This window comes from Rhynchophorus ferrugineus, unplaced genomic scaffold (genome assembly GCF_030347505.1).
Source record: "Rhynchophorus ferrugineus isolate W39M unplaced genomic scaffold, kcgeb_rfMv2 rfM10, whole genome shotgun sequence".
Taxonomy (NCBI): domain Eukaryota; kingdom Metazoa; phylum Arthropoda; class Insecta; order Coleoptera; family Curculionidae; genus Rhynchophorus; species Rhynchophorus ferrugineus.
In genome coordinates this window covers 30225749-30249077 of record NW_027472589.1, presented here as the reverse complement: position 1 = coordinate 30249077, position 23329 = coordinate 30225749, and the positions used below count along the sequence as shown (strand labels likewise).

Below are 23329 nucleotides of genomic sequence, written 5' to 3'. Positions count from 1 at the left end.
ATATGAATAATATCTTGTTTTAATATGCTTTTTTAAATAGTTTCTTGATTACTATTGTTTATGTTCTTGTAGTAAATAAACAAATTTTGTTGAGAAATAGATAAATATATTAATCGATATCAAGATGGTATGGTAGAAGACAAATAAGAGGCATTATTTGTGACCAAGAATCATAATATGTACTGTCCTTCATTTAAAAGATTAATTATCACTATCCATACATCCCAGTTAGGTTTTCTGACAACTGGGTAAGATCCCCAAAGAATAAGGAACCCAAAAATATGGGGATTTTTGAAGATCTTTAGATGAAGAAGTATTAGAAACTGATAGAAAAGTTTCAATAGATTTATTTTAAAAGGAATTTAATCTGCATTGTTGTTTAACTAATTATAAGAATTACATAATCTGTTTACTTAAATGTAATTGTTTGGTTAATTACATCATTATAGATAGGGGCGGTCTCTTCTTGAGCGCTACTAAAGTGTAATAAAAATTCTCTTGTCCAGTATCAAAATTAGTCTTCCGGATTGTCTATTGGAGAATGTTGCTCATATATAAACATGGATCCTTAGAAACTGGAAAATAAGCCCCATTAGATCATTTTAAAGTAATAACTTTTTGAACTCACTTGTTTATTTGCTCTAAGATATATATAAAAAAAGTTAACTTTTTTCTTTCTTGGCTGATTGATTTTTAAGTATTTAATTATGTTCTCAATAGAAAAAGAATATTAATAAAAAATTTAACTGACTTCAATAAAATGAATAAGGAACTCACTAAAATGTAAAGAATAATCAAACTTAGAATTTTAACACCAAAAAAAGTTTGATTGTTAATTGTAATGTAAAAGTTAATTATTTGGTTAATTACATCATTATGGATAGGGGCGGTCTCTTCTTGAGCGCTACTTTTCTTCTCCAGTTTCAAAATTAGTCTTTCGGATTGTCCATTGGATAATATTGCTCATATATAAACATGGACCCTTAAAAAACTGGAAAATAAGCCATCTAATGGGGCTTTTTAAAGTAATAACTTGTTGAACTCACTTGTTTAGTTGTTCTAAGATATACATAAAAAAGTTATGTTCTCAATAGGAAAAGAATATTAATAAAAAAATGATCTGACTTCAAGAAAATACATAAGGAACTCACTAAAAGGTAAAGAATAATCAAACTTAGAATTTTACCATTAAAAAAAAAAGGTTTAAAACAAAACATGTACATAGTAATAAGCAAGAACCTGATTTCACCTATCTACTACACGTATTTTATATTTTACTATATACACACAATTTAGCTTAATACCTACATAAACCTATTTATCTATTTACAATATTATTTTAACTACTACAAACTGATCACTTCGAAGTCGGTACCGAACAATAAATTAACTTTATTTTGTTCGTAATTTAATTTTGTGTATTTCCCACAAATTTATATTATTATTTTTGTATTGTTTGGGCTCGGCACCGACTTCAAAGTGATGCAACCTGAATGGCTTTTACACTGAACTACTTCCGTTTTTCCGTCACATGAGTTCAGCAATAACATTACACCCAAGTATCTGATTTTTTTAGATAGAAAAATATGTGAAAAATTTGTACACGTCTTTGAAATATGAGGTTTTCCGCTGATTTCCCCCCTTCGCCCTATCTTATCCTGACTTGGTTCGAATGGGACCACCTCGGAAATGTCTTCTTTCGAATAAAAAATTAAATGAATTTTGAAAATCGGTCCATAATTGACGGATAAATCGGCGAACATACAATAAAAAATATATATACAGCCGAACATAGAATATCCTCCTTTTTTGAAGTCGGTTAATTAGTAAAAACCTGATGTTTGTATGGTGCTTTCATAAACTTAGCTGATTTTCATTGGTCGCTAGCAAGAAAGAAGACATTTCTATGACGTATTGTTAGTAGCAATGAAAAATGGATGTAAATGATCAAGGCTATGATCAAAAAGTCATATATTAGTTCAGAATAGCCATCCTCATTGGCATCGAAGCCCAATATAAGTCTTAGCTGTGCATCAGGAGGATGTAATGTATGACTTGCTTGTAAAGTCGAATGAAACTGTTCAATTGAACAAACTGGAAGTCGAATTGTTGTAGAAATGACTAGTTATAGCGAATAACATATGTGAAGCCATTATTTTATATGATAACGCTTGACCACACGTTGCTAGAATTGCGAAGGATGCACTGTTGCAGTTCGAGTTCGGAGGCAGCCCTGCTTTACTCAACCTATTAGCTAGATGTAGCACCTTCCAAATACTTGCTTCACTTACATCGGTGCAGTATGGTTTATAATATCAGCATGTTGCTAGAAATATGAAAAAAATTATATGTAATGGAAATAATCGGAGAATAGTTTGATATATATATATATATATATATATATATATATATATATATATATATATATGATACCTAATTTTCTGAATAACTACCTTTTTAACGCGAAAAATGCGATTAAAATAGATGCAAGCTGTGTTTAATAAGATTTATGAATATATCCTTATTACAATTATGTTAGAAGCTAAAATATGTAATGAAATAAACGCTTTACAACAGATAAGATCTGAGTAACAAAACGTAATATTTTTAATTAGTATCTAGTAATATCAGACAAAAACTGAGAATTACCATAAAACTAATGATACGAAACTAGTCATGTCACACTAAACTATTCAAATATTGTCGATCCTCCCCCTCTTTGAACCCATTCGGTTCGTTCCACTAACGAGGAATATATTTCAAACTAGTGGATAACCAAAGGGTTATTTATTGGCTATATAATCAGGATATCTAATCAATATTTTCATTAAACATTCCATAAATAAACTGTAAAATTCATTAGGGATCTCCCTAACGAAGTACGACAGATATGGTATTTTTACGGGTTGAAAGAAAAATATAACGGTGGTAACGATCGCGGAGCGGTACCACGTAATCAGAACTGGTTTATCGTTCCATAAATAACGCGGTAATTATTTTGGGGCGTGCTTCAGCGTCTGTATATCCCGTCAGATGAGTCGTTTCTTATCTATTATGGGATGGGGATCGCGTCGCAGGGGGTCCCGAAACGGAATTATTCAATTTCGGTGGTGCGTTGAACTTTCTTGATAAATTATTTGAAATTTTAATATTAACGGTCAATATAACTGATATTTATGTTGTATATTCCCGTCATATAACTTTTACGCTCCGTAGAAGGAAATATCCACCAGTTTATATGCACCTAGTTCGACCTTTAACTTGGTAGGAGCACATACTCGCCAAACGGAAACAACTTGGACTTAAACTCTACCAAATGTAACAGGTCAATTGAAAAGTCCCCGGCCTGACACATAGATGGCGCTATTAGAATTATATTCATATGTTTTTTAGTTAGCCCTAACCCTCAAAAGATGCCTGTATAAATTTGAAAGCTGTCGGATCATTAGTTTGTGAATTAGAGCATTTTGAGTGAAGCAACTTTTGTTATTGTGAAAAAAAAAGAATGAAAAGGAATTTCGCGTGTTGAAAGTAAAAAATACAGTTGAAGGAAAAACTTGGCTTGATGCCGAGTTGCCGGAGACTGTCCCAGATAAATCAGCCATCAGGGATTGGTATTTAGACGTGGTGAAATGAACACCGAAGACGGTGAACGCAGTGGACATCCAAAAGAGGTTGTTACCGATGAAAACATAAATAAAACAACATGAAACACAGCATTTTGAATGACCACAAATTGAAACTGAATGAAATAACAGACACTCTAAAGATATCAACTGAACGTGTGCATCATAACATTCATAAATATTTGGGTATGAGAGTGGGTGCCGCACGAGCTCACTTTTGACCAAAAACAACGACGAGTTGATGATCCGGAGCAATGTTTGTAGGTGATCAAGCATAATAAAGCTAAACCTGAGAAATAAACTGAATTTTGAAATCATTTGCTGAATGCTTTATGAAGAACATCATTTTCATAACATTTCAGTGCCTGAGAAGAATTAGGATGTTCTGAATTTCTAAAAATATTTTTGTCAACTTGGGACTTGTACGAAATACTATACTGATTGTGGATTTACGTCAGGTCTAGTGGAAGTGTAAGCAAATTTGAACAATTGCAAATCATTTACTTATGCTGGGAAAAATTGAATATACTCTGAACTCTGAATAAGGGAAAAGAAAGTGTTGTTATATTGATAATAAGGAAGTACTCTTCTCGGTCTATAGAAAACATCCCTATATATATATATATATATATATATATTATTTAAAAGCATGCTAATATTACCCATATTACAAGTTATTAACTACAACTATCCAGTATTTTTTCCTTCGTATAGCTCAATGACTATGTAGTGGATATAGTCCTATTGGTTGTGCACTCTACATAGTTTCAAAATACGGCATAGTTTTCACTCATAATTTAACTATATTAGTTCAAAGAATTTTGTCTCCTTAAACTTGGCAGACCGTTAGTACCCTTAGATATTCGTGTATATCCTCATTTCTAATCTACCATGAAAGATTAACGATGCTGGGAAGAATATTGTTCTAGTTAGTATTAGATTTTTTATGCAGCCTTATGGCAACTGGCTTCAAGATTTGCCTGTAATTTAATAGTTTATTTTGAAGTGTTAATTTCGATTGTCGTCCAAGTAACCAGTACATTATTTTTTAACGTGTGTTATATATTAGGAGGAAAATAATAACATATAACCAGCACACTTGGTATACAACACAAAAAATGTTATTCTTCAGCATCACAATGTTGGATCACATATTGAAAAATCGGTAAAAACAGACTTGGAAACATTAAAATGACAAGCAGTCCCCCATCCGCCGTATTCATCAGACCTTGCAACTTCTGATTACTACTTGTTTTCACATAATAGCGCTTCACTTTTTATGAATATACCAAGACATTAGTCGATTCGTGGATAGCCTCTAAAGATACATCGTTCTTTCGACACAGAATCCGTAAATGGCCTGAAAAATGGTAAAGAATAACGGCTATCGATGGAAAATAAAATACATTGTACCGAATTTTCACACTAAATATTTAAATTAAAAAAGGTTCTTTAAAACAATTTATAAGCCCAATATTATATAAAAATTAAATAAAACTTGCATAGTTTATCAAGATTATTGTTAAAATTTCTTGAATAATACAAAATAACATCTAAACCGACTCGTATTACCGTTATCTTATCATATCGGATGCATTATTTGAACAGATTATGTTTGGTATCCCGACAGTGATTCGAACGAAGACGACAGTAATAACACAATGTTACTCAAGGTAATATTTATTTTTAATTTCGGAGTCTGGAAAATGGAATTTGAACTAATTACCTTTTAGGGCTCTGTATTTGTTGTAACGGGAGGTGCCTCTGATGAGTTCGGTAAAGCCACGGTTAAGAAATTACTGGAGGAAGGCGCCAGTGTTGTGATATGTGATTTACCGACGAGAGATCTTCAGATTTATGGTGATGACAAGTCAATATTTTTACCTATAAACGTACGTTTAGTTATTTATTGTCGATTGTTTAACTGTTTCGGTTAAAAAGTTAAATAGTTTCCATAATAATAAGAATAAATTAAAGTGAATTAATATAATTAGCCTTAACTTAAATGTTAGTTTATTACAAATACAGGGGGTAGACAAAATTATATCAACACCATTCATAATATGTTAGTACATCTTGTTGCGTTGGCAACACTGCTTCCGTGTAATGCTATGCCACGTGTAGGTATTGCTCATTATAGGCTCTGTTCTGCGACGGTTAAAATATGTTACTGGATCGGTGAAATACGTCAACTCTCGGCATAGAGTAATAGAGAGTCAACTCAATAGGGATCTCTGGAGAAAAATATTGCTTAGCCCAACATCCAGATGGGGTTATATCGGCTATTCAAGTAAATTGATTGGCCATTTTATATCTACATTATAGGCATCTGTAAAAAACATTTCGCTGTGAAGATATTTGATTGGTTCTTTGCTAATGTTTGCCACGCAAGTAAGGCACGTGGCTGCCAAAAACAATTTAATTTCTGATATAAATTTATTAATTCAACGAGAATGAAGTAAATATAATCTGTAAAAATAAATATATCCATAAAATATAAATATTATATATAGAAAATCATAAACAAAGAACTTTGGAACAAAACAAAATTACTTGTTCAGGCTTTTCCCTTTTCTATATTTGTTTAGTGCCATCAATTTAACCTATTAGAGATAACATATTATGGGTTTACCCAAAAGTATATAGTACTTCTTACTATTCGTAATATTTTATCTGGAAAATCATTATGTAGTGTACAATTAAAAAGTTTTAAATTTACATTTTTTAAATATATTTCACAAAAATATGTTATAATATCGACGTGGCAATATCGCGGGATAAAATAAAAGGGTTTAAACTAAAGAGACCTACTGACAGTGTAATAAAACAATTTTCTGGGGCACAAGATATTGCCTTGACTCGTTTATTCATATATGAGCATCTGGAAGAATGTTATAGAATGTTATGAATCTTATAGAGTCATCCACCATTAGTATAGAATGTAAAGTATTTAAATAGCCTTCATGTTCATCCTCTTAAAAATTTCCTAAAGGCCAATGAGAAAAAACTATTTTGGTTAAGTAGCATTAAGCCAACTACACTTTATTTTTCTTTAATGAAATGAACCCCTCAAGGTAGTTATTAAATTGATGACACTTTAACATATTTGTTCTTACTTGAGCAATACATTTTACACCAAAATTCCTCGTGTATATCGGTGAATCCTCTCTTAATAGATTTGCATTCAGGAGCTATTATTTTATTGGAGCTGCAACTATTGATCCAAGAAGAAAAGTATATAGCCATTTGCATAGCTTCTTTCGGAAGGGGATAGCACGATCATTTATTTGATGCTTAATCCAATCGGTTTGGTATTTTTAACATTATCAACCATTTTTTAACGACAGCCGAATAGTTCTTCGAACGAAAACGATTCTGCATTTTTTTACTATCTGTGCATTCAGGTACACAACACTTCCTAGATCGATAATTCACTTTACTTTTTGTACCGCCGACTAATATATACTAATGAACTAATAATTGAATCTCTAAACGCACTATCCCTTATGTCAGTCATACTGAAAATGGCGCTCAAAATAAATAAACAAAAAACGTACCATAGAAACGAAGTGAACCAATCAGATCCCGTCAGAGCTTATAGCGTAGCGATTAAAGCAAGTAATAAGTTGAAAGTAGCGACTTCTAGATGTTGGACGTTGCGAAACATTTCCCCAAAAATTCCTATAAAGTTAAATCTCTATTTATCTATGACTCTCAGATATTGTTTGACACGCGACAGTATTCACATTAATGACAGCATCTACAAAACATGGGAAAACATCATTGACGAAGAGGAAAAGTAGGAGAAGCTCAAAGTTAACTGGCGAAGACCGGCGAACATTAAAAAGGATCGTTCCCAGACAACATAAAATACCTGCGGCGAAAGTGACAGCAGTAATCAAGCCTTTATAATAGAAGCCAATACGAAGCCGCGAAAGAACTGGTACAATGATCATAAAACCCAGATACTCGATGATTGGAAGAATGTTTGGTTTACATTGTTTTCTACAAACGGTCGAGTTTATGTACGGAGAACCCCAAAAGAATCCTACAATCAGCACCGCCTGCTTCCCATAGTTGAACATGAAGGAGATTCTGCTGTGATTCGAACGGTAATATCATGGTTAATTCAGCTCATTTAGTTTATATCCAGCTGATCCCCTCATCCACATGACTAGCCTAAATAATATCTCGATATCCTCAATGAAGAAGTTCTTACTATGACTACCATATTGATGGCAAGCACTGTCATATTCCAAGATTATGATACACCCACACACATACATTGTTGGTTTGAGGGACTTCAGAATATCATCAAACATCTCCTCTGGTTAGATAGTGCTAGCCGAACCTCAACATAATTGAACCGTTATCGCTAGTAGGAACATAGATTGAGGAGTCGATTTCCATCTTCATCATAATGGGAACACATTCCGTTAGAAGCTATTCAAACAGTCTACGAAGCTATTGTGCGAAAAATTGCAGCAGCTTTAAAAGCAAATGGTGATTCAGCACCATATTGATAAATAAATATTGTGTATATAACAGGTCAATTGAAGAGTCCTCGGCCTGATACATAGATGGCGCTACTAGAGTTAAATCCATATGTTGTGTTGAGCCCTAACCCTCAAAGGATGCGTGTATAAATTTGACAGCTGTGGGATCATTACTTTATGAAACAATTTTTGTTATTGTGAAAAAAATGGATAAAAAGGAACTTCGCGATATTGCTTTTTGAAGGGAAAAAATACAGTTGAAGCAAAAACTTGGCTTTATGAGTTTCCGGACCATGAAAATCAACCATCAAAGATTGGTATGCTAAGTTTAGATGTGGTGAAATGAGCAGTGGACGTCCAAAAGAGGTTGTTACCGACGAAAACATTAAAAAAATCCACAAAATGATTTTGAATGACCGTAAATTGAAATTGAATGAAATAGCAGACATAGAATAGCACTTGGGAATGAGATAGCGCTGTGCACTGTGAGTGCTGCGCGAGCTCATTTTTGACCAAAAACAACGACGAGTTGATGATTCGGAGCAGTGTTTGAAGATGATTAAGCGTAATAAACCCGAGTTTTTGCATCGATATGTGACAATGGATGAAACATGGCTCATCATTTCACTCCGAAGTCCAATCGACTGTCATCTGAATGGACTGCACACGATGAACCCGCTCCAAAATGTGGGAAAACGCAACAGTCGGCTGGCAAGTTTATGGCGTCTGTATTTTGAGATGTAAATGGAATAATTTTTATAGACTACCTTGAAAAAGGAAGGACTATCGACAGCGGCTATTACACAGCGTTATTGGACCGTTTGAAGGACGAAATCGCCGAAAAACGGCCGCATTTGAAGAAAATGAAAGTGCTGCTTCACCAAGGCAATACACCGTTTCACAAGTCAGTCAAAACGATAGCAAAAATCCATGAATTGGGCTTCGAATTGCTTCCTCATCCACCGTATTCTCCAGATCTGGCCTTCAGCGACTATTTCCTGTTCTCAGATCTCAAAAGAATGCTCCCCGGGAAAAAAATGTTCGTCGAATGAAGAGGTGATCGCCGAAACTGAGGTCTATTTTGAAGCAAATTAAAAATCGTACTACAAAAATGGTATCGAAAAGTTGGAGTGTCGTTATAAGCAGTGTACCACCATTGAAGGGAATTGTGTTTGAAAAAATGTTTTTCTACTATGGTAGTAGCGTGTTCATATTATTTTATCCATCATAATTGATCTTAATTCACCAAATACTTTATTAAGCATTGTTATATGTTTAAAATATTATTATAAAAATATCCAGTTGTTTTACAGATAGCCTCTGAGACAGATGTTAAAACTTTACTGGCAGTAATTCAAGATAAATTCGGAAAACTCCACGGCATCATCAACTGTATTGATGCTTACGAAACCTGTCAAATATTCGACGCCAAAGAAAACCAGCCCCACGACTTAAAACTATTTACCGATATCATTGACGTAATATTACATAATTTATAAGTATATTCAGTGATAATAGAGTACTTCTAGGAGAATGTCATTGGTATTTTTAATCTTTTGCGTCTGGCTCTACCTCTCTTGGCGCAAAACACTCCCAAAATCAAAAGTGGGAGAGGGATCATTATCAACATGACCAACACAGCTGCCGTTGAGTGCTCGCTAAGAACCTGTGCTTATGCAGCTAGTAAAGCGGCTGTTATAGGAATGACTGAAGCATTAGCACAAGAGCTGGACGGTTTAAGGATACGGTGTGTCTGTATCAGCACAGGTAATATTTCATACATTAGGTGCTTGCATGTATTTTGATCAGCAATATATATTGCTGAAATTCCGAAGTATCATATTCTCTACGTACTGTGATTGTGTAAATAAAATCATAGTTTGTCATTTACTATTAGCGATTAACGTATGATGATACTGTTTGGTTATATCTAAATGGTTGGTTTTAGTTTCGACAGTTTGAAAATGGTAATTTTGATATCAATGGCAAGGAAAAGGCCAAAGTGTTAAAAGGCGAAAAAATTTAGAAGCGAAGGGAATTATGTAAACGGAGGGAAAGTGGCTACCACAAAAATTAACTTTTTATTATTGTTTAATTATTACATTGTTACTAGTCGTTTCCGACTAACCTACAATTTGTCTTTATGATGATTTAAATCTAGGTATATAACTGGAGGACCTATCAGCCCTATCTCAGTTTCTGATGAAATAATATTATACACATCAGTGTTGTATTTTTTATCAAGGGCACCTGTTTATACAACACTACACAAGATCAGATCGTTTGATTCTTTTGAGTCTGTGTCCTGCTCTGGTGGTATCCAAAAATTATCATAGTATCCAAAAGTTAATATAGTTATTATAGTATCCAAAAATAATTTAATATTCTCATAAGATTGGAGTCTTTCCTCATGCCCCCTTGCAATTCTCTTGATTTCCTGACTGATTGTGGGTATCTGAAGGTCTCAATATAGATAATCAGTCCTATAGTATTTGGGTGCGCCTACTATACTTCTCAGGACTTTGTTCTGAAAAAAATCCATTTTGTTTATGTTACTCTTTGCAGAATATCCCCATAATTGAACTCCGTATATCCATATAGGTTTCACTATTTGCTTATATAATAGCAATTTATTATGTACTGATAATTGTGATTTTCTTCCAATTAGCCAGTATATTTTCCTATATTTCAATTCCACTTCTTTCCTTTTCTTCTTTATATGTTCCTTCCAGCGAAGTTTTGCATCAAAATTCATTCCGAGATATTTAGCGTTGTTACCACATGGAATGATAGTATTATTTAATATTATTGGTGCTTATACGGTCTGATTGCAGGTGAACTGCACATGCCCAGATTTTTTTTCGTTAATTTTTAATTTCCAAGCTTGTGTCCAATTATTTAGTCAATTATTGTCACTTGCCTGTTGTAATTTTCGTGTGGCTTCTTCGCCATTGTCTCCGACAGCTCTAATCGCAGTATCATCAGCAAATGTAGCCATCGTAATATTCTGTATTTGTGTTACATCACAAGTGTAGTGTTCCTTGTGGTATACCTGCTTTAACTCCTTTTATTATAGAGTAAGCTTCTTCTTGTTTAACTCTAAACATTCTGGTTGTAATGTACGATTTTAGTAGCTTTGTCTGTTGTTTTGGTAACATTTTCTCTAGTTTACGAACGAGGCCTTCAAGGCAAGCTTACCGAAGGCTTGTGCTACATCTAAGAATATAGCTGAACATACTTTTTTACTTTTATAGGCTTTTTCAATGACATCTGTTATTCTGTGGACCTGGTCAATTGTTGAATGCTTGTTAATAAACCCAAACTGGTGTGTTGGTATTAGTTTTTTTCTGTCTATGATCGGTTTTACTCTTTTCAACAAGAGTTTTTCAATAAACTTAGGTATTACTGGCAGCAGTGTAATAGATCTATAGGCTTTTATTTCGTTTGGTAGAAACTAACTGAAAAAGTATTTCGAACCTTTTCAATATCCCGGTTTTATTGCTTGCTAGGGAAAAATAGATGATTTCTGTGACCATAGAAGAGATCTACTATTACGCTGTTACTGCAGATGGGTGACATATTGTTGCAAAAGGAAATTGCCAGCAATAACGACTTATAGGCATAAACTTATCCTCCTGCATGGCAACGGTCGGCTATATGTTGCAGAAGTTGTGAAGGATAAACTATTAAAGATGCTATGGGAAGTTCTCACTCACCCAGCGTTCTCACCATACCTAGCATCTTCTGATTGCCACTTATTTAGATAGGCACAGCATTGCTTTACTGGCACACGATTTTGAAATACTGAAGAAACGCTGAAGAAGTATCATTCTTTCTATACTTTCGAAAAAAATTTAGAAAATGATTTTTTTTTTTTTTTATTATTGCTCTTCGTGAGTCCACAATCTGCCCTATTGGCAATAAGTATTTCTTCTGTTTATATTATATATACATGGCATGTAGAAAATCACTTCATTAAGCAATCTTCTGTATAAAATATTATCTTAATTAATTAGTCTTATTCTAATGCTTATTCTAAACTCTACATATGTCCAGTAATCAGATCAGATGGTGTTAAACGTTTTAGTCTACGCACTTCACTATCACGTCGCTTATTTAGCTGATTAGCGAGTACATTGGGATGCACTGACACTCTTTCGAAGTACTTCACACAAACACGTTGGATTACACTCGTTATAGGTTCTAGAGGAATATCGCGTTGTATCACTTTATTTGAAATATAGTACGGAGCATCAACAATGGCACGCAACACCTTATTTTGGAACCGTTGAATGATGGATATATTAGATTTGCTAGCGGTACCCCATAGTTGAATTCCATATGTCCAAATGGGCTTGAGTATAGACTCATACAGCAATACCTTGTTATCTAATGATAACTTGGATTTGCGCCCAATGAGCCAATACATTTGATATAATTTTAGTCCTAGTTGTTTCCGTTTAGAGAGTATGTGCTTCTTCCAGGTTAGGCGTCGATCTAAATGCATACCAAGATATTTAACATGGTCTGCTTGGGGGAGTTGGCGATGATTGATATTTACTGGTGGACATGTTCTTCTACGCAGGGTAAACGTTATATGCGTGGATTTTGATTCATTGGCTTTAATGCGCCATGTCTTCAACCATAATTGTATTTGCTCCAGGTGGGTTTGTAGGTTTATTGATGCTGTGACTGGATCTTCATGGGATGCTAAGATTGCTGTATCGTCTGCATATGTTGCCACAGTAGTTATTTTTGTGGTGGGCAGATCAGCCGTATACAGAAGATACAGTACTGGACCCAGTACACTACCTTGCGGAACTCCTGAATATATGGGATTTAATTCGGTATGTTCATCGCCTTGATTTACAATAAAATGTCTGTCAGTGAGATACGATTTTAGTAGCTGATAGTCCGGATGAGGGAGAAGTTTCTTTAGTTTAACCTGCAAGCCCGTATGCCATACTTTGTCAAAAGCCTGAGATATGTCTAGGAAAGCAGCCGAACAATATCTTTTGGCATTTAGGTCAGCGTTTATTTGGTTTACAAGTCTATGCACTTGTTCTATAGTCCCATGCTTATTGCGAAAGCCAAACTGATGTTCTGGAATAATTTTTCTTTTTTCTATTATATAGTTTAGTTTTTTTATGTATAACTTCTCGAAAACTTTCGAGATTATTGGTAATAAACTTATAGGTCGGTAGGAGGTCACATCTTCTGGTATTTTTCCTGGTTTAAGTATCATTAATATTTTAGCTACTTTCCAGATACTAGGGAAGTAATTAATTCGTAGCATAGCATTAAATATATATGTTAATAGTTTTATAGCCTTTTCTGATAGTTCTTTTAAAATTTTGCCAGTAATTAAGTCATAACCAGGAGCTTTTTTAATATTAATCTCTCTCATTATTGTATGTTTAACTTTTGTGACCGTTAATTTCTCGTGCGGTAAATCCATTTGAAATGGCGAATCTAGAAAGCTAGTAATTTTATTTTCGTCATCTTTATGTAGCTGAGACTGGAAAGGTTTAAAAACATTTTTTAAGTGTTTTGAGAAAATGTCGGCCTTCTCTTTATTGCTTCTCGCCCAATTATTTTCGCTTGTTTTAATAGGTGGGTTATGCTGCTGGGATCTCCTAAGCTTTTTTGTTGCTTTCCACAACGAATAGTCTGTAGCCTCAGTTGATGTCAAGTTTTCTAGGTATTCTTGAATGCCTTGGTTCTGTTCGATTTGGATTAGATCTCTCAGCTCTTTTATGGCCCTATTAAATTTTCTTTTATTCTCTTCAGTCCTTTGCTGTTGCCAATTTCGTCGTAACTTTCTTTTTTCTGCTATCTTTTTCTGTATTGTACATGATATATGTGTATTTTTTCTTGGAAATGTTTCAATGTTGGGAGTCGCGGAATATGCTGCCTCCTGTATATTTTTTGTAAGATTTATTGCTGCTATTTCTATATCCATTTCAGTTTGTAACGGTAAGTTTAGAGAGATATTTTGGTCTAAGTTTTCTCTAAATGAGGGCCAGTTAGTTCTATTATTGCACAGAGAAGGGGGTTTATCTTTGATGGTAATTTTTGAAGAAATTGTTACTATTATTGGTGAATGATCAGAAGACAGGTCGAAACATGATTCTGCCTGACACTTTTTTGGATCAATATTTTTTGTAATACAGAAATCTATTGTATCTGGTTTTTTAATTCTGTCTGAAGGCCAATATGTTGGTTCACCAGTAGAGATATGTTGTAAGTTATCTATCCTTATGGCTTTGAGCAGTTCTCTACCTTTTGAGGTTATTATTCTTGAACCCCACATTAAATGTTTTGCATTATAATCTCCTCCTGCTATAAATCTATTACCTAGCGTACGGAAGAATTCTTGAAATTGTTCTGCCTTGTTGTTATGTTTGGGTGGGCAATAAATCGCAGAAATTGTTAATGGTCCATGGGCTTCCTCTATGGTTATACTGGTGGCTTGCAGGTAGTCTTTGCGGAATTTTTCTTTTTCGAAATGCTTTATATCATCTCGAATTATTATGGCTGTACCTCCATGTGCTTTATCATCAGGGTGATTTGTATGATAAAGCTTATATTTAGGAACTTTCAAATAATTTTTGTCCGTAAAGTGTGTTTCGGAAACCATCATAACGTCAATATTTTGTTCAATTACGAACATTTTTAGTTCCCTGGCATGTTGTTGGAGCCCATTGGCATTCCAGACGGCGATTTTGTAGCTATTGGTTTCAGGCATTAGGCAAGTTTGCTTACGACGGTTGTGAGTAGACCAAGCATCGTACTCATTTGATCCATTAGTTTGGCCATCATATTTTCTAATCTTGAGATGTTGCTAGTTTCAGTAGGTTGAGATACTGTCTCTCGTTTTTGTGCTGAACCATTTTCAACTATTTGGGCATAAGTTATGTCTGGTTGACTTGTTCTGGTGGGTAGTGGTAGATTGGTAGTAGTGGATTGTTTTTGTTGATGCCTTTTTTCCCTTAAGGCAGGATAGAGTTTCTGCTGTAGTTGCTTGTGAACTGCGCAACCCTTGTAGTTCGCTGGATGATTTCCGTTACAGTTGACACATTTCACTTTTTCATCGCGAACTTTACGAGTACAATCTCCTGTCTTATGTTCTCCTGCACATTTTACGCATCTATATGATTTGCGACAGTAAGTCTTTGTGTGCCCGTGCGCTTGACACCTTGTGCATTGTGGTATAATTCTTTTTATATGTGGTGGTTCGCATTTAATAATATTATTTTCCAATTTGGTGATTTCATACACCGCCTTATTGTTTCCATTAGGTTTTATGTCTATATAAAACATAGGCAGAGGTTTTTTTGTCGTGTGATGTCGTATATTGTGAATATTTACGACCTCGTGGCCTTTTTCAGCTAGTGCTACCTTGATGGTGTTAAAGTCCGTCCCGTGATGTAATCCTTTTAATACGAATTTAAATGTTCTCTCGGATTTTGGCCTGAATGTATGGTATTGGGTGTTTCTTTCATCTAATTCTTTTATAAGAACTTTAAAGTGATCCGCTTCGAACAATTGGATTTTAATTGTTTCATAGCTCACTGTTTTAATTGTGTAGTTCGTAGTAATGGTTTTTAATAAATCATGGATGTTTTTTATTATTCCTACCTTATAGACTGTTATTGGTGGTGGTTTGGGAACAACTTTTTCAGGGCTTGGTTGTATGTTCTCTTCAATTTCTTCCGACAGGTTGCTAAAACTGTTTTTTGTCTCTATCGGTTTCTGCAACCAATAGTCACTGATTCTTGTTTGTTTCCTCGCGATTTCTTCTTCTGGACTTCTCAATCGTTTTTTGTTAACGACTGTAGTCCATTCTGATGGTGGAGTTTGCGTTATTGCTGTTTGTTCTAATCTTATATCAAAGTGTGCAGGTGATTTGGTTGAATCGCTATTGTTTGCCATTTTTTAATTTTTAATATTTTATTTAATTTACTTCCAGAGGATAAAAAAAATAAAATAAATACATTGTTTATTTCACGCACTTCATTTTTCACTTACGTTATTTTAGCACTAGTTTTTTACTATAAATACAATAAATGGATTTCAAAAGGACTGTTGTAAAATAAGATGAAATTATTTTAAACACTAATAAAAATGAGATGCAGTCCTTTTGTCTGGTCACGTAAACACGTATTCACTACACTTTAGGTCCACTGAGAGACGGATAGCCGCATCTGTTATGCGTTTTTAACACTCAATTAAATAACCGTAATAAAATACTGGGTTTTTTTAAAGAAAGGTATCTTTTTATAGCTTGGACCGTATTGAAAATACGTCTTCACCCTACGAAGGTTGGAACTGAACTGAGAAAATGATGAAAAACTCTTTTTATTAATGAATATTGTACCAATATACGTCAATAAATGCTTAAAGTAAGAAAATGATTAAAAGATTTTTACAATAACTGTAAGAATGAATGATGACAGACTACACACAATCACCTAATATAATGACATAGTTACAGACCAAGTTCTTAAATATGATATCATATTTAATACATATGTAATTTTAGCACCACCTAATAAAGTTAATGTTAAACCCGTCAATGGACATATAAGGAATAGTTTAAATCACGGTCGGTCAATGGATGATCCAAAAAGATTTGCCGAGTTAGTGAAGATGGTGATTGAGTCAACTACACTCAATGGTACCACAATCCAACTAGATGGTCTGTAGTGATGTTGCTTTAAAACAATCAACAATATATTTTGTACTATAAGATATACATAATTAATATTTTTATTGATTAATTATGTAATTGTTATTTCGTGTTAATAAATATTGAGAGATTTTAGGACTTTTTTGTTGTTTAGCAATCTCTTAATCAAAGTAACGCGATAGAATTTTGTTGATGTATAATTAACTGTAGTTTTTAGAGATACTATAATGTTAAAACAAATTATATTTTATAACATTTTTGTCAAATTGTTTTATTTAGATTAGAATTTTGTTGTATGTCAAAGCCGAGCTGAACTAAAACTCATTACTTACGGATTCTAAACATTATAAATGAATTTTTGTCTTATTGAGTTTCTTTAAACGCTCCACAGAGGACGTCTTCTACTTTTATAGCTTTCGTTAATATTTAAATCAATTGATATAACTAACAATTACATATATATATATATATATATATATATATATATATATATATATATATATGTATATATGTATATATATAACGTAAAATTAAGTTTGAAGTGAAACAATAAATTCCAATATTCACGAATACCTCGATTAACATTGTATAATTATTCTACACCACTGACTTCTATTAGCTATGTACCCTGCCCTCACTGCATATGTATGCATGTAGGTGATATAGTTGTTAGGAGGTGTGAGAACAAGACGCCTTAAACAATAAAATCAAAAAGCATCCGCTGAAGACTGGCGTGAAGATCGATGGTAAATATACAGTGTGATCTCGCAAGCGAAGATTATTTGAAAATATATCACATCAGCGACGTTAATTTTAACTCATTATTTGTTATAATAAACAAGACAAACTAATTTGTATATCGCGAAATTTATCTAAATTAAAGTACTAACCATATATAAATAACACATTTCCTACCAATTTAATTTTAAGGTGAATTCGTTATGATTCACACACTATGAAAGAGACTGAAAATAGTAATGGCTACATACAACGATTTAGTTTTAATGGAGTTCGACTACTGTCTATATTTGGTGAAAAATTGTCAGCACATTCAGTATTAATACAACTATTCAAAAAAAATTGATGAAAACTATTAATGAGGTCTACTAGAATTAAATCAAAAACGCCGATGAAAGTGAATATGTATCATTTGAAAAATCCATGAAGAACGCCATAAAAATAAGGTATAATATTTCTAACTTGTACTAATAGTAATGGTTCACACAAAATAGAACCATAATAAACATATCGATAATGCGTCATACACCACTAGTTTTGATTTCTTTTGTTTAATTGTTTTGAATATATTTTTTCCAATATAAATTGGTATCTTAAAAATGTCTGAACTCCTAAGGGTATAATAGGTTTTTTTATTATTACAATAAATAGAAATTTTATTACATAGCTCCCACATATTTTGCTAAAATTGTAGAAAAATATGGCTTCAAAACGTTGGTATATTTCTAATTGAAAGAAATAAAAGCTGTAGTGCCGCAGGGTAGTGTGTTGAGACCGGTACTTTACCAAGTGTGCACTGGAAATGTGCAATAACAATCACACAGTGCAATAACTAATTTTGCTTATTACATTAGTAGACCACGTAAAAGTAGCTATGAAATTGTAAAAGTCAGTATATAAAACTAAAAATTGTACCAAGAAATGGAGAATCATTTTGAATAAAACTAAATCTGTCTACATCCTGATCAGAATAAATAAATAATAAGTAAATATGAATGAAACTGGATGGAAGTTGCACTGGAATGATCATATAAGGAAGAAGAAAGAACTGGTTATTAAATTTTGAAGAAGGTATCAGCTATTTGGAACAAATTCTAAGCTGTCAACATATAATAAAGTATTGCTTTTTTGTGTAAATGCTTAAACTTATATACGGCATCCATATATGGAGTTGTGCGAAGAACAGCTATCTGAAAAATAATTCGGCCAATCAGGCAAATAATTCAGCGGCTCTAGAACAAAGTAATGATGTTAATGCCTCGGTGTATGCTACAAATAGTGGTATGCATAGATGTTTGGAATTCTACATCATGCAGAACAGATCACATCATTCAGAACGGAACAGATCATTAAAAAACAGGGTCAGTGTCATGAACAAATACTTATTCACCATATTAATGTTGAGACAGTCCAGACCCTCCGGATGACCGCGTGGAGTTAGAGCAAAATAACAGCACAGTGTTAGTGTACTCGTTAATGTTAGTGTAAACAAGCTGATGGAAATACATTTTTATATCAATATCAAAATGGTTCAGATAGTAATTTGTAGCAATATCATTGATATATTATTTAATAATAAAAATCAATTCTTTCTGCAATCTGCCGAATGGGATGACATGTAGAAGATGGCTTTCAAAACTCATAAACTAGTACTTAATTTAATTACTTCCTATATTATGCTAAAATTATTCTGTGTGTATTAATTAGGTCCGATGGTAGTAAAAGTTTTGGCCCGCATACTTCACTGACTCTCAGAGTACTGGCACTGGCGCTTTGAATAACATTTGTTATGGTTTCCAGATTGCGCTGACTTAATTTGTTAGTGGCTTCAGCAATAGCTTTAATGTATGACTACCTTGGATTTGCTAGTAGTACCCCATAATTCGTCCATACGTCCATAATTCCTTAGAATTAACTTATACAACAATGACTAGAGATAATTTATGCCACATAAGCCAATAATCTGGTTCAATTTAAGCCCAAGTTGTTTACCCTTTTGTACTACATGTTTCCTCTAAGTTAAGCTTCAATCCAGATGCATTCCCAGGTATTTAACATTATCTGCATGCGAGAGCTGATGATTGGCTGATGGTGAACGTCGTGTGAGTAGATTTTGCCTCATTCGCTTGGCATATCACCATACTTTCAACCTTAAATAGACTTTGTTGACATGAATTTGCGCGTTTCTTGTGGCTCATATTGGATATATTGTCAGCATGTGTTGCAACAGTAGTGGTGTTTGAGGTCGGTACGTCAGCTGTATACAGGACATAAAATAACAATGGGCCAAGGACACTGCCCTGTGAAACCCCTGAATATATTGGGTCTAGTTCAATGTACTCGCCACTCTGTTTTACAGTAAAATGTCTATCTGTAAGGTGTGATTTTAAAATTAACTTCATTCATTGTTCACACTGTAACAACCTATTTTGGTCTGGATGACTACAGAACAACATTTCTCCCAGGGGAATTTCAGGCTAACTAAGCTAATCTAAAATAAACCAGTTACAATTTTATTATCACAAAATACCTTTATAGTATCTAAATAAAATAACGTACGGTAGATTTTTCAAAAAAACTCGTATACTGTTTTGAATATTCGTCCCTTAAATGTCTAGTTTGACAAATTGTTCTGGCTCGCATGACGTCTAACTGAAACAATAAATTCGTGGCAACCATTGTTATCCATCTCATAAACAGTCCCATGACAAAGACAAGCCAGGACGGAGGTGATGAATAAAACATTCAAGAAAATCGACGGAAGAAAATTGACGTAGTGATTCATAAATTCCGAATTGTCTGTCTTCTCTTCATTTATTTAAGTTCCTGTCGCTTTCTCCGTCACACATTCTGTTGATATCTATTTTACTTTGTTGTATTTTAGATTTACTTAAATTAATGAAAATGTTTATTTAATTCGCCTCACACGAAACTAAGCTAACAAAATAGTTAATTTTTCATAAGTTCATAAAGATTGCTTTATCAGCCAAAATTGGTTTTATCAATTTGGACCTATGGGGAGCAAATATAGGGTTGCACTAAGGCATCAAACCCACTATTAATCCAACGCTGACAAAACAAAGTCTAATCGTAGGATTATCAATGTTTATCGCTACGTAACCAACGAAGAACTGCATAGTGACCTCGAAATCAAATGTATGTACAAAGTGATCCAGTATTTCGGCTTAAAACATGAAATAAGGTTGATACATCACAGCAACTTAGAAGCTATACCCCTACTGGACAACACGCAGGAAATGAAAAGATTGAAGCGAACTAAACCATACGAACTTTAACTTAAGTAGTTTATGTTTATTTTAATTTGTGAAATCGATACTAATGTATTAATCTCGAACTCATTTTGAGTGTGTATTAATAAAATTGTATTGTATTAATTGTATTAAATTTAAAAAAAATCATAAGTATATTATAACATGACACCAACTGACGCTATATATTATTTGTTATGGAAAAGCCCCAAAATTCCCCGGTAGTCAATAAATTAGCCAAAAACAATGGATATAATAGGCTGACCTTATCTCTTATCAATTAAATAAGGAACAAAATAAAATAATCAACAAGTTAAAGTTAAACAAATAATAATGGGAGAGATTACTTGTAAATAGGCTTCTGAATATGATCTAATAACCGGACAAATTTTACGATAACTATCAGAAAAACTAAATATGTTCTCTTCCGTTCAGACATTTTTTATTTTAATTTTTTTATAGATTATAATAATAGCACTAAAAGTAAAATGCATTAAAACAATCAATCTCTAATGCGCCCGATTAGAGATAACAAGAACAAACAAATACCAATCATGTCGTGAAATATATCGATCTATAACGAGCCAGATAGGACGTTTACTGTCAAAGCAAAATGACATCGCTATTTCGAACAACACCCGTCGAATTTTCAATACGTTGAACGGCTGAAAGCTAACAAGATAGGTGATGTCAGAAATGAATGATACGATCCATATTGTGTCAAAGAATTGTACGTTCACTGTATGTGACTAGATATGAATTTCTTTTTCCGTCATTGTTGTTACTGTGTTGACTATTTAATATATAAACTTATCACTGTAGATCAATGTGAGATTTCTGAGTGAACGACTAAATCAAGTTTTTATATTAATAACATCTTACATTAGATATACTTAGTACACTCTAAATTTATAAAATTAATTTATTATTGTTGTTGCCCAAATTAAAATTAAATTAGACTACTTAAGCTAGATTTACGCGATACTAAGCACTCTAGCTCATGTGGTTTGGTTTGTCTAGTAGTTGTATATTACTTCTACGTTGATGTGATTTAGTAACATTATTGTGTTTTAAGGCGAAATCTTGAATAACTACGTATATCGCTTTGACCTCAATATTATCGTGTAATATCACATCATAATCATCATAATAATCATAATCATAATAATAATAATAACAATCATAATCATCGTTGGATTACAAGTTGTAACTCCATAAGTTCGAATAGCCTTTATAACGAATTACTAACCAATCTCTATGCATTTTGGTCAAGGTGGGAGTATCTTCCGACTAATTAGCACTAGACCTTGATTTTGAGCTTGAGCTGCTCTGTTTTATGTCTAACACGATGTATTTGAAACAAGTAAAACCTCTTTGAAGGAAAAGCTTTCCGGAGAACGAAATAAAATGAGGGCTGTTTGGTGGTTACGCCAAAACCTCCCAATCTCTCCGATCTCAATTTTGATCTAATCTATCAATATTATGTAGAGGAAGTAATTTTAGTGGTTTAGCATTACGGAAGACAGCGCCGTTCCAAGTTAAATTATTCCGATTAATTTTTAACGATATTGTTTAAGCTTTTGTATTACTCATATTTATTCCAGTATAATATAAAAATAGCATGACCATATAGAATTAAAGCATTTTACTATTTTTGTAGTGACAACAAAGAACAGAGAACTCCGTCCTAAAATATACCAAGGAAATTGGTAGACAAGTTATAATATGTGAGACGGTTTAAAAAATAAAAACTATCAATATACTTAAAAAAGGCTGATTTAGTACTGATTACCGAGAGAAATGGCGACTTGTTGAACGGTGATAAAAAGTGATACTGAGGGTAGAAACCTCAGTCAAAGGTATACTCTTAATGTACTATCTGTATAAATATTTCTTCACATAACTAGATATAATCACTGAATTTTCTCTAATGTATTTACCATGTCTGCACAACAGTTAATATTCTTTCTCTTTTCACACATTTTAAACAAATGCTCATGTATATTCTGAACAATTACACACATATCTGTGCGCATAAAACTTTCACACTCTACAATAAGTTTTCCTACAATTATCGTATATTAATTATATTCTCCCCTTCAGTTCTTTCCATTGTCATCATACTATCTTGGAATTTGCCAGCATTGTATCATAATCCCATATTTAGAAAATTTCGTTCATGTGAATAACTAAGCTGTTAATTTCCAATCTATCTAACATTTGTTCATGATTCCATCATTGTCAGTGTCTTCTTCAATGAGTCTGATCGATTTCATCCAAACCGAAGGTGTTATTAACCATTGCTGTTTCCAGCATGTATGTTACATGCAATCAGTACATTAAAATATTAAATTTTATCTTTATTACCCTTTTATAAATTAAGGATTTTGTTCGTATTTTACTCTTAAACTCCACAATCAGTTTTTATCCTATGCTCAGGGAAGCGAGCGGATATCAGCTAGTATTAGTTAAATATCTTGTATATGTCAGGTGTTCGTTTTATTTTGT

At 33.2% G+C, this 23329-nt stretch overlaps 1 protein-coding gene across 1 annotated transcript; it reads left to right on the top strand.

Moving 5' to 3' along the window:
- The first annotated feature begins 5210 nt into the window (after positions 1–5210).
- Positions 5211–17074, top strand: LOC143203362 (3-hydroxyacyl-CoA dehydrogenase type-2). Its single transcript, XM_076415456.1, has 5 exons — positions 5211–5299; positions 5360–5518; positions 9436–9600; positions 9652–9889; positions 16668–17074. The coding sequence occupies exons 1-5, from the start codon at positions 5288–5290 to the stop codon at positions 16829–16831; spliced, it is 738 nt and encodes a 245-aa protein (XP_076271571.1). The 5' UTR covers positions 5211–5287; the 3' UTR covers positions 16832–17074.
- Positions 17075–23329: the final 6255 nt, after the last annotated feature.